Here is an 18,521-nt window from a genome sequence, read left to right as displayed (position 1 = left end):
CTCTGAGTACTCTGGCTTCCTCCCACAATCCAAAAACATGAGTGTGAGGTTGATTGGAGTTTCTAAAATTGCCCATAGGAGTGAATGTAAGTGTGAGTGGTTGTCTGTCTATGTGTTGCCCTGCGATTGACTGGCGCCCTGCATGCGTGCGTGCGTGTTGTCCTTTTGTGTATTGTCCTGTAATTTTTTTGTTTATTATTTTGGGGGTCATGCAAATTAGACAGAGTGCCGCATGTGTTTTTCCCAGGCCGCCAGTTGCCCATGTTTGTCCTAGACCATTAATCTCATTTAATTATGTATTTATTTATTCATTTGTTTGTTTGTTTGTTTGTTTGTGTGTTTACCTATTAGGTAAATCATTTCATATCGGATGGCCATGCATTTAATAATGTCTAGTCTTAATCTGGTGGAATATAGTCAAATATATATGATACATACTATGTTAATTTATGTGTGCGCATGAAAATGTATGAGGGAGTAAGTAATATCTTTAAAATGAGTATATTGGAGGTTTTTTTTAAATCTGTGTGTATCTATTAACGATTAAGATGCAGCTCTGTTTGTATGAGTCAGTAGTCAATGCTTCACTGTTTTGGGTTCAGAAATGGGTGGATATCCCCGTCTTTTACTGTATTTCTTTCTTCATCTCCCTGTTTCCTCACCTGGTTGGTTCAAATGTGTAATTATTAAAGAGAGCTTAACAAGATATTCAGTACGATGTTTATTTTGTTGCCTTTTATAGGTTAATGTGATTGTTGATCGCATTGATCATTCAAATCATTATTGTTACTACTGCCTGTTCTGCCTGTTGGCATATTGAACTGTTTATTGTTGTTCAGTGATTTAAACTAAATAACTGCTTTGGAAATACCAGACATTGATTCTAGCGGGTTGTTTTCAGTGTGATTTGCTTCCTTTTATTCATCACTGAGGGGGAGATACGCTGATGTTCAGCAGTGTTTAACTGCTCGTCTGTCTCGCAGTGTGCACATCTTAGTAGTATCTAAACCAGAGGTGGGCAACTCCAGTTCTCGAGGGCTGGATTCCTGAGACTTTTAGTTGTTTCCCTGCTTCAGCACACCTGTTTGAAACCAATGTGTTGTCATCAAGCTCTGCAGAAGCATGAAAAAGAGCCATTTGATTCAATTTTCATTACTAAATGAAATATGTGGATTTAAATGTGCCATTGGATTATTAACAGGAAATGATAAAGGTCGATTGTTTTAATCAGACATAAAATGTGTTAAATGTGACCAAAAATGGTGGAAAAGGTGGTTAAATGGGTTTTAAAAACCACAGAAATTGGTTAAAAGATGGAAAACGGACCGAACAAGTGGTAAAAAGGGTTCAAGGTGTCAATATTGGCTTAAAAGTGGCAAAAAAGGGGGTTGGGTAATGTGATTCAAAAAGTAGGAACAAGTCGTTTTAACTGGGAAATCATGGCCATGACAAATAGTGAATGTGGTTAAATTGAGAAGAAGAAGCATCAAATATGGTGAAAAGAGGTTAATAGTGACAATAATGGGTTAACGTGTGACATTAGGTGGAAAAAGGGTTGGAAAGAGTATATAATGTTTTGAAAGTGGAAAAAATGTGCAGAAAAGGCTTTGAAATTTGATAGTGAAGTGGCAGAGATGGGATTAATGTAGTAAAAGTGCATTAAAATGAGCAAAAATATGGCACGAAAAAAGTGATGAAAATAGGTTAAAATATGGCAAGTTTGGTGTCGTTAAAGAAAAAAAGGTAAAATTAAGCAAAAAAAAAAAAAATTGCTCATATAGTTAAACCCCTCCCAGGGTCTAAAGACCCAAAATTGGGTCCTGATCCAAGGGTTGAGAACCCCTGGCTTGTGTTTACACTGTGGCCATTCTCATCCTTTTTTTCAGTAATGATTCCAGTTTTTTGCTACTTTTAACCTTATAGCTTAGATAAATTGTTCCTAATGGCTACTTAAAACTAATCATATAGGATTGTCTGATAAAGATTGAAGCGTTTTGATTATTAGACGTTTAGTTAATTGTATATATGAGTAGTGCTGGATTAATTCCACCCAATAATTCCTCTATTCCCTCAGTGCATTACCTTTAATAATGCTAGAAATTGTAATATTCTGAGTCTAAATTCACCAAAGACTGCACAATGGGGGCAGATTGCATTTTAATTGCCTTTATTCCGGCTGATCTTGTGCACTAAAGTAGACCCTAATCAGGCCTGAGACCGACATAAGGGATCAGAAGCTCACTAATTGATAAGTGTAATAATAATGTGCAGCAGTGCTGGCTGTGTGGGGACCGAGCTGAGAGTTGTGACTGCAGAGCACAGAGCGATGTTCTGTCTGAACACAGCGTCTCAGTCTGCTGCGTCTACGCCAGCTTTGTCCTCACATCCACTTTCAGCTTGTGTTTTTTCCTCACAGCGACTGTAGCTTTTTCTCCATCTCTCACATTGTTGGTCTTCATGGAATTTGTTCCTCAGTGGAATTATGGTTGCAGTGTTTGTGTAATGTGTTCTCTGATTCATCATTAACCTGTGGAGTTATCACTACCTACAACCAGGGTTGGGTTTAATTATATTTTTCAATTACAATTACTTCTTCAATAAACCATGTTCAATTACAACTCTATTACGATTAGGGTGATTATCATTTTTATCCAACTATTATATTTCCCCTGAAAGTCAATTATTAATAATAATTATCACAATTATTAAAGTTTAATCACAATTACTGAGCATTTAATAAACAAGCCCATAAAATGTAATCTTCCTCTTGTGTTAGCTTTCTGTTAGCATCTCTTATGATAATTGTTCAGTTTTGAAAAATCAGCTGTAAAATATACAAAAAAAACATTATCTCTCATCTAATTTGTTTCTCATCTCTTGGTTACCTTGTTAGGCTTCCTAGTCAAATTTAAAAAAAAAATGTATTCATATTTTTGGTGTGGGTGTCTTTTCAGTCATTATGGCCCTTGATTTCAGATTTTTTTTTTTAAATGGTAAAATGATCCTTTAGTGCTGTAGTTCTCAAACTTATGTGGCTTAAGTATCCCCTTTCTCTTAGCTGAGGGAGCTGCTTGGCTCCATGCTGTCATGCAGTATATGTGGGAGAAGATCATCCCATGCATGTACAGCGGGGCCGCTTGATTTGGGATGTAGTGTCTAATCAATTTAAAACAATTGAGATTTCTTTTAATGGTTTTGAATATTTTCACAATATGTTTATCAAATTTTAGATGTGGGTCTAGAACCAACCCCAAGTACTGGAATTCTGTTACAGTTTCAATTTGTTCATTTTGTAAGATGATATTTAGAATTATTTACAATTATATTTACGCCATAATTGTAATTAATTATCAATTATAATTATAATTGACCCCAACCTTGACCAGGTGTTACATTTCCTATTGTGAGAAATTCTTCTTAGCGTACATTTTATTCTGGAGGTGGTGTTATTATTATATTATTATATATTGAAGTGCTCCCTCTGTGCTCCTCTTCTTTAATCCCCTGCAGAGTAGGGGTGTCAGAAACGGGAGAGAAGACTGATATTTGTTTAACCAAAGGAACCCCCCCTCTTGGATGTACTTCAGAGTTCACAGTTGTTATTTGATAGTTTTTATTGGATGTGTCTCCCAGTTTGCATTAGTTTAACCCAAGCGCTACACTCCTGTGCCTGTCTGTGCCTCTTTGTCTTACTTTATTTACTTGGTCTTTTTACGTTGTCGTGTGCGCAGCTGAGGTCATTTTGGCATAAGTAGTTATTGCCATAAGCAGTGGAGCTGCTTATAGATCAGGGTTAGTCAGGCACCATCCACACGACACACAGAAGCACAGGATAGAGGAAACCCGCCTTATTGACTCGATCGTCTTCACTTTATTGCTATGAAAATAATAATGTCCTGAAACTAGGGCTGCACAATTCATCACATTTTAATCGTGATCACAATTTTGGTTGCCACAATTAAATTAACCTGATCATTGGCAATATTTACATTTAAGATGTGTGCTCTGCTGCAGATCTAATCAGACCTTTAGTCAGTGGCAGCTTTGAGTAATGCGTTGAGAGCTGTAATTGTTTCCAATGAGTTACATTTTGTGAAAGCACTGTGTAATGGTGTATTTATTCAGTTAACCCTTGGTACATTTTCAATTCTTGGGTAATTTTTTGGTATAATTTTAATTTAAAGCTTCGTTTTGCACTGTAAACTGTTCATATACTATTTTTTTTAAAAGTAGTGCAAAAGAATTACAGATTTTCCCCAAACATGATACATAGTTGTGATTATTATTGTGATTATATATTGATAAAAATAACCGTGATTATCATTGTGACAATAATCGTGCAGCCCTACCTGAAACATATTCTTTAAATCTCAGAAATCAGATTTTCCTTTGTTAAATTGTAAAATATGCGGATACACTAAAGCAAACAACTGCAAACAATACATGTGTTTTTCAATAACATTAATACTTCAATTGTCATTTGCACGTGTGTAGTGTTTTTCTGCTGTTTTTGTTGTTGTTTCAAATTCATGCCCAACAGTTTTCACACTTTTGCACTATTATCTTATGTTGGACAGGTACAGTATTGACCTTTTTTGGTACTTTTTGCTATTTTTTATTTTATAATATATTTGTTGCTGTAACATGTGAATTTCTGTTCTGGGCATCAGTAAAGGTCTATTCTGTTCTGTTTTTTTCTGCTATGTTCTGTTTTAAACTGATAATAATAACTTTTTTGTAGATATAGGAAATTAGTAATGTTTTTTTTTATAATTTAAGTGTAATATGTTTTAATGCACACCTTAATTTACAATTTAATTTGTATTTATTTCAATTTAAAATGATCAGAAAAAGCCAAAGCTAATGATAAAATTTTATAATTTCTTATTTAACTGTTTAAAATGAAAGTACCAGCAATTAGACTTATATTCCTAATATGTGGATTTCGTACACTTTCAATACATTTTGATTTCGAGTGAGTTTAGCCTTTAATTACAGATATATTAATGAAAGTGTCCAGCTATCGGAGCCATTGGAAATCTCATATCTTTGTCTAAAAGTAGACGTTTTTTGTTGTACTTTGAGTTCTGTCTGCAACTGGTCTCAAAACATGTTCAACCCTGATGCTGTAGGACTATTTTTATTGTTTTCTTTGTAAAGGTGCATAGGTTAAAGTAGAGGAATCCCAAAAGACTCATTTGGCTCTTTCTCCTCTTTCCTCCTGCACAGTGAGCACCTGTCCTGCGCCTTCACCTTTTTCCTACACGGCGAGAGCAACGTGTGCACCAGTGTGGAGATAAACCAGCATCAGCCCATCTACCATCTAACAGAAGACCACCTCACACTGGCTCAGCAGGCGTCCAGCCCTTTCCAAGGTAGGTTTCCACGTTCCTGCTCCACCTGCAGTGAGAGCGAGAACCATTCAAGTGTTACACGACGCCTGTAAACATCGGCTCTGTTGAATTGTGGAGCTCCTCTAAACACACACGTTTGATGTTTGAATAAAAAAAGCATGAAGGCCAGGGGCGTCAAACTCATTTTAGTTCAGGTCTAGTTCAATTTTTCACCCATCTCAGTTTGTTCTAAGAACTCCAAAAAACATATTTGAGTTTTATTTTCCCAAACTTGCCTGTTTTCCAGAGTTTTAGCCTCTGAAAAGTCACTTTCTGAGCAGTTCTGAAATTGGGCCATTTTGGGGCCTACCTATGCATGTTCATGAGTGGGCGTGTCTATAGACGCTCACTCATTTCATGTCTTTTACAGGGTGATCAGTGATCCCCAAAGTGGTTTTATTTTTGCTATTCACACATTGTTGTTATTTTTTTCAGCCAAAAAACTGCACATTACAGTAAAACACTGTAAGTGAGTCCGTCTCAGCCCTTAGGGTCCATGTTTATTTCAGCAGCAGCAGTCATTCAAACTCTTACCTTAGTGTTAAGTTGCTAAGTCACTTTCTCCTCCTCCTCCATTGCTCTTCTAACTACAGGAATAGTGTATTTAAGGTGATAATCATTTGTTTTCTCCAACCACTGTGTCGCATTGTGTCACAAACACGTCAGATCAGCGATACAAGGCGGTATTACAGGTTTGTCAATGAGCCGAACCACAACAGCGGAGTACACCTCTGCATAAGCAAATAGTGCTGACACTACAGTGTACGTCCACCGTGGAGGCGTGGCACCGACAGCAGGGAAGTTAAGTATTGAGTTTTACCGGTAGCCATCACTCCTTTGCTAGTGAGACAAACAATGGCGGACTTATTCAAAAGTTTTCATCAGGTTGGGGGTGGAGTTACCAGCGTAGGGGAGGGTATTTTTCTTTCTCGATTTGACTTGTGACGTCACAAATCTGGTGTTGTAAGACTTACAAAGACCCCAAAAAAATGACTGGATGGATTTATTTCACATTTTTTGTGCCGGTGGACACTGAAGTTACCTCATATGTGATCCAAAAAACTGCAAAAGCAGATTTTTCATAATATGTCCCCTTTAAGTGGGCCACAGATTTTAGGTGGAAAAAAGAGCAAATTCAACATTCATGTGTTCTGATTTACAATTCCACTTATAAATTATATATAAATCATTAAGTACTGAAATTTCATGATTTTGAAGAAATTTTGTGGAATAATTTGAGGAAAATTATTCCAAAAATTCCAAATTCCAAAAATTGAGAGTTCTTTCAACAGTTTGAGATTAAAAATGACTACCATCATGTGTTATAAGAATTGTAAAATTGAGCTCTAGACTAGGCCTGATTCTCAAAAAGTGAATGTTAGGAGCATTTGGGGGCAAAAGTGGGCAATCAAGCTTTTTTGGTCAATTTGGGTATATACAGTATGCTGATTCAGAATATCAATGTTCCCAAGCTGTAACTTGAGCCCTTTACCTCTTAAATCTAAAATCAATTGAGTGTTATAATGTCGGTTATTTAGTCAAATTTTAGTCAAATCAATTTGGAATATCCTCAAGGTTACATTACATTGCAGCAAAAACTCTATGGAGCGCATAGCCCCGCAATACAACATATTGAATTTGAATTTATTGATTATTTAAAAGGGACAATGCACATTAATAAACAGTAAATGAGCCAGATTTAGCCAAAGGAGGCTAGTTTTCATCTGCTGTCCCATATTGTGCAAAGATAATCGTTGGTATTAGCAATACTTGAGAATGAAATCATTAATTTGTGGTCATGCAGACAAGTTGTTCACCTGTATCCCTCTGTTTTTTACACCCGCATAGTGCTGTACAATATCGTTGCTGAGTTTTCTGACATGTTGGCATGACCATGAAATCATCTCAAAGCTAACCATGTCCATAAGCAGTTTTAAACTGTACATTTGAGCATGAAGGACTTGAAAATCAGCTTGGAAACATCAATATTCAGAATCAGCTCATCAAAAATGTCTAAAACCAACATTTTCCCTGCTTTTACCCCAATTTGCAGCTAACCGCTAGTTGCAGCAATATTTAAAATATATCCAAATATTGTGTATTTGGTTTTCATGGTTACTTCAGTGTTGGAACACTCTGTGGTACCAGATCCTCATGAGCATCAGGTGAACAGTATTGTTCATGGATTCCATGATTTCTTTTTCAGCTCAAATTGCTTTTGGCCGATACCGATGTCGATCCAATACAACATCATCATGAATCATACATACTGTTAAGACTTATTTTGTAGTGTGGAATGTTAGAAAAGGCTTGATCAAGTGATGTTACTCAAACAGAGAACAATAGTCAGCAATAGTAGGTATGAGAAAAACTGACTCATTTATTATTAACCAGTTGGTTACATGCATGTTAACCTTTAGCATAATATCTACAGTATTCTACAATTGAATAAATATAATATAATATATATCGGAGATTTTAGATGCTGTACGATAAAATCTGCTTTTCGTTTTCTGGCTGATCTCGGACCAATATCCCATATCAATATCAGATCGGGACAAAAAAAAAATTATATCTATATATATATATGAAGGTAAACAAAAATTTACCAAAAATGTCAAGGTTCTTCAAAAGGCTTTAATATATACAATTAATACATTATTAATTGATTAATACAGTTCTTACACTATTAAGGGAAAGATGTTTTGCCTGTCCCATAATGTAATAATGCAAACAGTTTTTATGTAACCTGTTAGATTATGAGCTCTAAAAATGCTCAAACCATTTTTTTCTTGTAGTGAATATAATACTGTAACAATTATTGCATTTATGGATTTTTCGGCTCTTTGTTTTGTATTGTTGAGCATGTTGTCCCGTTGTCAGTGTGCTCTGTTAAATCAGTGAACCTCATATTTGTACGGTTGAACAACAAACAGCAGAGGAATAAATGTTTTGTCCATCCTTAAGTTTGAACATGTTCTGAAAATGATAATGCCACTCTAAGTTCTAGTACACTATCATGCAATTATCTAGTTTTATTTTGAAATGTCTTCTCTTTTCTCTCCAATCATTTATTCCGTTGTGGTTAAATACGGTTGATATCCATTAAAAGTCCTATCTGTTTAAGAATTGCCATGACATTTAAATGTGGAAAAGAAAAAAATGAGGAAAAATACTTATTTAACAGCTTATGGTAAGGTTAGACATAAAGTTTAGATTAATATCTGTTAATTAGAGGCGAAAACAAACATTACATTTTAGTAGGGATTTCTTGGCTGTTAATCTAAGGTGCTAATAACTGTTATTCAGAGCCGTTGTGTGTAAATATATCAACTGAGAGCCGCTCACAGCTCTATTTACAGGGACATACTGTAGCATTGTTTAATGAAGAGCCTCTGCAATGGGAACGTTTTCAGAGCCGTTTCCAGGACGATGTCGTTCTAATCAGCTGTCAGCCTATCTTTCATTAGCAATGGGCTCACTGCCAGTTTCAAAGAGGAGCCTCTGTAGTCCCTTTAAATTATATTGTTGTGTAGTTATAAAATCTGCTGCTCTAATGATATTCCATCGTTAGCTTTAAATTCATTACTTCAACCCCGACGAACACTTTGTAATCCCCAAAGCATTTTCTGTTTGTCTTTCCGCTCACATATTGAAATGGTAATGTAATGATGGTAATACACATTTCTCTGACAAAGGAAATGTTTTGTTTGCTCAGAAACGATATTTGCCTCTGTATGATTTTACACAAATATCTCTCATTCTGTCACTTATGTCCTAATCCAAACAGAAATGAGTGATGTGTGTTTCACGCATTCCACTGCAGTGCTGTTTCATTAGCATACGTTAACGTCTAACTCTTATTATGCATTAAACACAGCCAGACTAGACATAACATTATTTGGACCTCATTGTTCTGATAACAGATTTGCAGAGGTGTAAAGAGTACTGATGTATCCTACTCAAGTAGAAGTACTGTTACTTGATTGATATTGTACTCAAGTACAAGTCATACATAAAATACTCAAGCACAAGTTAAAAGTAGCTCAAATAAATAATACTCAAAGTAGGCCTGGTCTGATAACAGAATTTGCTGGACGATATATTGTCCCACAAAGTATTGCGGATAAACAATATTATTGTCGACATTTTTTTTTTTAGACCAAATTAACCACTAATGTAATGATAACATATCATAATAATTCAAGTACACCCTTTCAAATGCAATCAACTTGTATTTCTTATTAGTATTTTTTACCATTGTAATTGAAATGTCAAGAACTTTTAAATATTTTAAACAAATAAAACAAAAAATTAAAATAAAATGGACTCTCAGCAATAAAATGCACTTCAATAAATATCACAAACAAAAACAATAAAAATAGACCCCGTCTCTCTTAAAAAAAAAAAAAAACACCTCAAATGCAAAACCACACACAACCAAAAGAATAAATAAAATGGTTTATCAAGTTTCTCTCAAAAACCAAAATTGCACTTGCAATAAATATGAAACATTGAGGCACAGAGGTATATAGTTGTACATTCCTTAACAGGTAACACTTCCAATCTAGTTAGAACCTTTGTAAACAAAAATGCTCGTGGCCCCGCCTTCCCCTGTTTCATTCTGTTCCGTTCTCATTCAGTCTTAAATCATACAGAATTGACCAAATAGTTTCTAGTTTACTCCGTTCATTCTGCTATGGAACAAATATGCAGGTGCTGAGGGTGAACCTCCTTGTCATATAGCCTGTTAGGAGGAGAAAGACGAGGAAAACAAAATACTTGTGGCGCGTTCACACCAAACGCATCGAAAGCCTGTGCGGCGGATTTTGATGTTTTTCGTGCAGCGAGAGCTTTTGACGCGCCTCCAATGCAGCCGATGCTGGAGTTGGGATTGTTGAACTTTTGGGGCATATCACGGCGCATTGACTAATCAGGAGCGTTCCCCAACCGTGACGTATTCAGAATGAGAAGAAGAAAAAAACACTAACCGGAGAGGGAAACAGATGGACAGGCACTCCTGGTCCTGGTAGGAGATGCGAGTGCCGATGCCGGTCAGCATGTTGTCAAACTGGGCGCAGAAGAGACGGAAGTAACACTGAAAGCGACTCTCGTCTGAGAGCAGCTCTGGTGAATCCAGAAACAGCGCTGAGGCGCAAATAAAGCCAAGCTACTCTCTGGATAATGTAGAGCCGATGAGCGGGAGTCGGAGTCAGCATGTTCAGCAAGGAACTGCAAACTTTACTCTCCATTCACCCACACTTCTCTGTAGCCCTCTAACATCACAGTGCATACACTGAGTCACACCAAAATACATCCGAATAGAAACACCGCCTTCTCAACACAATGTTCCCCACCACTTCACAGTCACTGGGTGAATTATAAACGTAACTAATCACCACAATATCATCCATTGTATGAACACCATCGGCAACAGGGAAGCCCCTCCCCTCAATGCACTGGGCGCGCATCCCCGACACTGGTGACAAGCGTCTGTATTCAATGAGCACAAGCGTCCAACTACGCGCGTGAGGCACGATTTTGATGTCCGAAACGCGTTTGGTGTGAACGTACCATTGGACTTAGCTTGGTTGCTAGCCCCGCTCAGCATCCCCACTTTTGCCACCAATCACACCGCTTACGTCTCCTCTGCTGGCGGACACCGCGGGTAAGAGGCTCTGCTGCTCCACAGGCCGCTGGGTGGAGTCAGCGTCGCAATTTGAAGCTACGTAGTAGGTCCAGAGTTCATGTCCAAACTATAACTGTTTGATTCACCTAAATCTGAGATTGACTGACTGAGTTATCTGCTGTTTAATATTCGTTGCTAACACTAGCCTCTGCAGCCGACAGGCGTGTCACCAAATACGCATGAATATGTCAATATACCGAGGCCAACAAACTTACCAAGTTCATTTTCATTTACCGTCCGAGTAATTGATTTATCAATTATCGGCCTAGGCCTAACTCAAAGTAAACGTTACTTTCATCCCTTATGTTTTTTTTCGTGGTAATAAATCTTGCCACGAGTTCCTTGCATTCAGTAAACATCTCATGTATAAATTTAAAAAGGAAGAGATAAAATCTCCCACAAATGAAACTTATTTTATTTACTTACTTATACTTGTACTTGAGTACAATCTAAATCAAGTAACAATACTTCTACTTGAGTAGGATATATCAATACTTTTTACACCTTAGAACTAAACAGGAAGAGACTAAATCTGGCACAACTTAATTTATTTTCCACAAAGGCATCTGTGTAAAATAAAAGGTTTGTCAAAATGTACATTTATTTTTTAAATAAAATAACACCAATGAATTCAATTCATAATAAAAAAAAATGTATCAGGCTCCAATTATAGATAAATTCATGAACTGTAAAACAGTGCCATGCCAAATGTGCCACGTGAGTAACAACATAATAGGTAGAAACCACAACCTGAACTGATGAAAGTGGCTATGCATTGATAAGAAATGGCACGACTAAGAACATACTGAAAATAACCAGTATTCAGTGCTGTTTTGGTGCGATGTATTAGGTTTAATCTGATGTAATGCATTTAATTGTTGTCTGGTCATTTAATTTTTTTGTAGTTTCACAATGTCCGTTGATCTTTTTAAAACAAAAATATAATAATTTACTTAGTAATGGTTGGGTGTAGAAATATAACAAATTGCTTTCATTACAAGTACAAGTAAAATGACTGATTTAGAAATATAGTAAAAAAATACAAGTACCCATAAAAGCAACTCAGTTACAGTGACATGCTTACTTATAATCTGTTACTTTCACCCCTGCAGATTTCACACCACATCAGTGTGAGAAGGTGAAAAATGTGCTTCCTCTTGGGTTTCCGCTCTGATTTTTCTGCAGCCAACCTTCATAACTTGAGCTTTTCATATTCGCTGTCAACTCTGCGCCCACTCCATGTTCATAAAGTGATCACTGTGTCCATTCAACACTGGAATTTCTGTGCAACAGCCTCTCCTCTGGTGTGAGAGCCCCCTTGAAAGGCATTGATATTGTCTGTGTTAAATGCCATTGCCTGCGATGAATGGAGGTATTAGTGTAACTTGGCATGAGGGTTTCTACTGAGATGTTGAGTTTGACACGTGGTTCGAGCCTATGAAGTGAACCCAGGGTTCTCACCAGCACTGTTGAGCGTAGTCCTCCTACGCTGTGTTTTCATCAGCGTAGGGGGGCTTTTCTGTAGAGGTCGACCGATATATCGGCTGGCACTTTAGAGTAGCCATTAAAGGAAAAAAGGAAGAACATTAAAAAAATCCATTCAGATGTATGAATATACAACAAAAAAAAAAGTAATAATAGCATGTGCATGGGAGAGAGATAGAAGCCAATAGGATTACCCCCAACTTCCACTGGACGCGGCTCCGCTGTGTTACGTCACCGCCGCGCCACCAGAGCTGATAGGTTTCCACTTAAGTCTGTGTTAATTTCTACCGGGTCCGCTGCGCTGCGTGTCTGCTCTTTCCCAGCTGCCGTAGTCCGGTGCCCTCCACCATATATACGCAGGGCTTCTAGTTCTGGTGGACACTCATCAATCAGCACAGAGCAAATGAAGCTAAACAGGAAATTAACCACATACTCTGCAATAAAATATCCTGTTACTTTTCAAAATAAAACACTTCAGATTATTTTTCAGGTAACTACATCACCAAAACGTCATAATGTGTAAAAACAAATTCACATCCACTATATTGATTCCTCTCATACTGTAACTGCACTGTAAACTGCAGCAACTTTGATTTAGTTCATGTTTTACTGGTGCAGTTTTATCTCTTCTCTGTTGGCTGTTGATAGAAAATGTGGCTGTGATAAATCCAGAGAGTCCTTGTTCTCCTTTGTTAGGAACACTGACCTGTTTATCTGTTTACTGTTGCATGTGTAACACATACAGTTCACTGCATTCTCGTGTGATTATATAAATATATATAAACTCCTCTGTCTCGTGACGTCACAGTCGTCCAACCGGAGTGCACCGTGACGCAGTCAAAACACAACCGGTGGGGATTACCGGACGGCGGACAGCAAGGCAAAACCGAATCGGTGCTGTGGTGTAGCGGCGACGTATCCAGTGGAAACCCCCAGTCACAAATAAAAATCAATATTATTTATTACCATGTGGTTGTGTGCTTTATTCTGTGGTGATCTGTTTGTCTTTGATACTTGAAGTCAAAGACAAACAGCAATTTGCACTGAAACCACTTGTCAGGTTACTGTTTAATTGCATATTTAATAATATTTTGTGAATTTCATTACTAGAGACTTTAAGTTAAGAAAGAAGCTTGAAATAGTTTTAACTGACTACTTGTACATTGCACATTGTATATTGTTGTTGTGCTTTACTGCTTTGTTTTACTTTTACTTTGTGTACAGGAATATTTAATGTTCAATAAATGTTGAGAGTTCTTTTGGTGTATTTAATTTAATTTCTAATATATACATTTATATCAGACGAGTGTTTCAATTGTCTTTCATAATCAGTGTGCTTTAAAAAAATGTATATCGGCTTCCAAAATTGGCTTTAGATATCCGCCATCGGCTGAATTATTTTTTTTTAAATCTGTATCTGCATCGGCCTTTGAAAATCCCATATCGGTTGACCTCAACTTTTCGGTTGTTTTTTCATTTTTTAATCAGTCCCGTCTTGATTGTTGTTGCACCCTTGACGTGCCCGTATTGTTTAAACTTTCTTTTTAATCTGCATACCCGCACAACACATACATCAGCTGTTGCAGAGTCTAAAATTTAAACACATAAGTATGATTTTATGATTGTAATCTATCTCACAATTCAAAATAAAGGGTAACAATGTTTTTTTTTATTTTCTATAATGTAAATTTAACAAAAATTGCCGGTCCAATGAAGATTTTTCTTAATGGTTTTTTATTTTTTGTGTTTTTGTTGTTTTATAGATTCTTCGCTGCTTTTGTAGTCATTTTGTGTATTTTTGTGTGTTTACTTTGGGGGCCGTCTGCAATAGACACTGGAAAAAATGTACCCTAACCCTATGTCATTAACGTGGCGTTTTTCCCCCCCAATCGTGTTTACTGTGAAGTTGGTCTTAAATTGAATTTCAAATGGCAATAAAAAGTCTTAAAAAAGTCTTGAATTTATTATGACTGAAACTGTAGGAACCCTGATACAGTGTGAGTATTTATTAGTGGAGGACCTACTGTATAGCAAGCATGAGTAACTCTCTTACTTCATTCAGAGGCTTATACATTTTGATGTGCCCGGACCCCCCTATAACACTCCCCCTACGCTGTAAAAATCTCCTGGTGAGAACCCTGTATGAACCTTTCTGTAGCTTAGTTTGTGTGACGCATTGAATGTAGACGTGACTTAATGTGTGTGAATAGATAGATTGGTGTTGGTAGTGAAGCTCAAAAAGGATAATTGGAGCCTCATTTTAACAGGACCTGTCGAACAGACCCCCGAGCACCTCATTTTGTGAGCACTGATTGATTTGCGGTTAATGAAGACATCTCAGTAGTTGCACGCTGGCGTTTTGTGCACAAGGTGTCTGTTTTTTTTACTACAACAGCACATCTCTGATGAGCGCTGAGGAAGTCCTTGGTGTAGTGTGTGTCAGTGGCAGAATGCTCCAGCAGGATAAACCTCTTCAGGATGTGAGCTCATAAAAGAGCGCAGGGTGAATGTAATGAACTCTCAGCCCATTACACTGATCTAAGCACATTTGACATGTCTTCAGGGAGCCAGAGATGGACTCTGGAGCTGGAGCGGCACAGAGGCAGATGGGATGGATGAATTGTAGGGGGATGTTTTCTCTCTTGGGTCTTGTATGCTAATTCAATACAGTTGATATGAGAATGGAGGACAGTATTTTGATGCTTTGTGTCTTTACCAGCATTGTTGCACTTTAAAATATTTTGAAATAAAAATGTCTGAATGCTTCATTAATTCATTTAAAAGCAAAGATTATTTTTGCTTGACTTTGCACCCGAATGCTCCCCCTTTCTTTGCTGCCTGACTTATCTACTGCTGCCACCTGCCAGCCACCCTTTTAATATATCCAAAGGTGTCGGATTTGTATATGAGATTAATCTTTTTTTTACGTTCTCAACAATAATGACCCAACTTTATTGCTTTAAAAAAAAAAAGTAATCCGTAGGTTTTCATTTTTGGGTCTTTTGGCAAAAGGAAGAGTTCCCTTGGTAACGGTTTGCAGGTGAAGACTGATGCTGTCCTAGACCCTGTCGGGATTACACCAAAAACAGTTGGAAGGAGATGATAACTGCTTTACAAACCAAAAGCATGAAGAACAGTTAAGGGAGCTGTTGAAGAAAAATCTCTGAAAGCTTGTGGCCATAAGCAAAATATGAATAAAGACAAGAAAAATTTTGTTTAAAAAACAAAACAAAAAATCTAATCAAAGATTGGGTTGTAACGATGCTCTTAACTAAATTTCAATACATAGAGATCATATTTTAGAGGAAAAAAAACAGATCAGTCAAAATATGGATTGTTATTCTTTTATTCAAATTGTCAAAAAGAAATTAACTAATATATTTACTTCTTATAACCTATTTACAAACCATTTAACCTATTTAAAAAACTTGTAAAATCATAAATACAGTGAAAAAGCATTTTTTTTAAGTGCAGCTTATGTTCCAGCCTTGGAATTTACATGTTTTTCATAAAGAATTATCTTTCTTTGTATTTTTTTTTTTTATATAATTTTGTCTCATTTTGCGTGTGTTTTTTTTGTTGGTGTTTTGCATGTTCATTTTAAGGGGCCACACTAAAGTAGAGCTCGGGCTGCATGTGGCCCCCGGGCCACCATTTGCCCATGTCTGCCGCAGAGAAACAAATTTTCTAGACATTTCCATGGTAATGAATAGCCATCGTAATATTTTTACCTCTGTAGTGCATCGTCTCAAAATGAGCCTCATCCCTGTGCATGTGAGACTCATTTTCCCTATTCTTCTCTGTATCCTTTTGTCTGCTGCTGTTTTCCTCTCATGGAAGCAGTTTTGTGGTCCAGCCAGCCACTGGATCGATACCCAAGGACCGGGGCCGTCCAGTCTCGTAATGACGCACGAGAAAGGCAGGCACATTAACAAACGCTTGCTCACACACCCACCTGGCTCCTCTGCTCGCCCAGCCATTATTCCCCCTCTCCACATTCCAATGCATAATGGATACAGAGAAAGAGAATGGATGCATGGCAAGATGACAGGTTGTGTGTCTGCGTACGTGTCGTCAGTTGATGATATGCATATGCTTTCTGTACTCATGTGTATGCATTATGCATTTTGGTGTATCGTAGCCTGAGCACTGGCTGATGGATGCCGATCTGTTCTATAAGCAGCCTGATGGGGTTTCTCCACAGCTCTCATATGTCTGTGAGGTCAAGTGTATTTGCCAAGGAATGGCCTTTTTTTTATAAGCCTCTGTTTATGGGCTCTAAGAGGCCATTGCTTCCCAATAATTGGCGCCTGGAAAAGATGAAGCGCTGCTGATTGGGACAGAGATGGCAGAGGAACAGCTAAAGGAAAAACATCTGGAGAAAAAAGAAAAGTAGACGATAAAGAAAGGATTTGATAGGAAGGAAAAATGTTTACAGGAGGGGCTGTCGAAGGATGGACAAAGAACAAAACCTGGGAGAAAAATAAAGTCATGATTAAAAAAGACTAATATATTTTGGCAATTTAAAGATAAAAATAAAATGTCTGGTCATTTTCAGAAAAGGGATATAAGAGTTGTAACTAAGGGTGTAAGAAAAAAATTAATTCTGCAATATGTCGCAATATTTCATCGTGCGATTATTGTATTGATCCAAAAAAATATCCAAACCGATTATTTTAATCATGTTTTTTAATTAAAAAAAAACATTAAATTGTGCTAGCATATGTACAGCACGTAAACGCCGGGTCACTAGGTGTCAGTGAACCACATCAGACGTTGTTAAACTACCTGCATCCTCAATGCATTTTAGCTTGGAAGTTAATTGCACTTTTATAGATGTATACGGTTATTTTTTTTAAAAAGAATTTTAAAAATTAATGGTAGAAGCAAAAGTTGAACTTTTTTGAAAAATTTAATTTGACTGTTTAATAAAAAATACCACTTGTTTTTAATATTGGTACTTGAATTAAAGTTAGTTACTATTTAATTGTTCTTTTTTTTTTGAAAAGCGCTATATAATACTGACATATTATTATTATTATTGTTATTGTTATTTCATACCATTTTGTACTTGTAATGGTGAAATTTGTAATTATTGATATTGTGACAGCGTGATGTTTTTCATATTGTTTAGTATCGGGACATATCGTATCGTCAGATTCATCGCAATGCACATCACTAGTTGGAATGGATGTATAACAACTTCATCTCATATTGTCTTGTGTTGTACTTTTTCCTCAGTCATCCTGAGTCCATTTGGTCTGAATGGGACCCTCACAGGCCAGTCGTTTAAGATGTCAGACCCACCCACCCAGAAGCTGATCGATGAGTGGAACCAGTTCTATCCCATTAGTCCCAGTGCCAAGCAGGGTGTGCCCGAGGAGAGGGGGGAAGACATGGAATGGGAGGATGACTCTCTGGCATGTGTGGAAGTCCTCGTTGGTCAGTAGTTGTGTTTTTTTAGCACAATTTTTACCTTGATTCCTGAACACTTACACCTGGTCTGTGTCTGTGTGTGTGTTACAGGTGGTGTGCGTATGGTCTACCCTGCCTGCCTGGTACTGGTACCTCAGTCAGACATCCCTGTTGTGGCCCCTGTGGGGTCCTCCCACTGCACTGCCGTCTACTCTGGTGCCCACCAAGTGCCTGCTTCCCAGCGAGAACCCGCCATGTCTTTAGTGACTCTCACCCCTCCAACATCTCCTGAAGAAGCGCAGACGGGTACGACACCTTTATGCAATTCAGATGTGTTGTGCAGACCAGCCGTTCTCAACATGTTAAGCCCGGGACCCCCAAAATAAAGGTGCCAGAGACCAGGGACCCCCACTGTTCCTGAAGGTGGTTGAACACAGACAAAGTGTCAATATTGTCTTAAAAGTGGCAAAAAAAATAAGTAGGAACAATTAGTTTTATCTGGCAAATAATGGGCATGACAAATCGTGAATGTGGTTAAA

At 37.4% G+C, this 18,521-nt stretch overlaps 1 protein-coding gene across 1 annotated transcript in view; it reads left to right on the top strand.

Moving 5' to 3' along the window:
* Positions 1-18,521, top strand: part of med13a (mediator complex subunit 13a) — a 161,866-nt gene that overhangs the window by 82,829 nt on the left and 60,516 nt on the right. Inside the window, exons 4-6 of the mRNA XM_028466211.1 lie at positions 5,230-5,375; positions 17,809-18,009; positions 18,094-18,288. Of these exons, the coding sequence (XP_028322012.1) occupies positions 5,230-5,375; positions 17,809-18,009; positions 18,094-18,288 (542 nt within the window). The remainder of the gene's footprint in view (positions 1-5,229; positions 5,376-17,808; positions 18,010-18,093; positions 18,289-18,521) is intronic.

This window comes from Gouania willdenowi, chromosome 14, assembly GCF_900634775.1.
Source record: "Gouania willdenowi chromosome 14, fGouWil2.1, whole genome shotgun sequence".
Lineage (NCBI taxonomy): Eukaryota > Metazoa > Chordata > Actinopteri > Blenniiformes > Gobiesocidae > Gouania > Gouania willdenowi.
The sequence above is the reverse complement of the archived record's forward strand: the minus strand, read 5'-3'. Positions and strand labels throughout refer to the sequence as shown.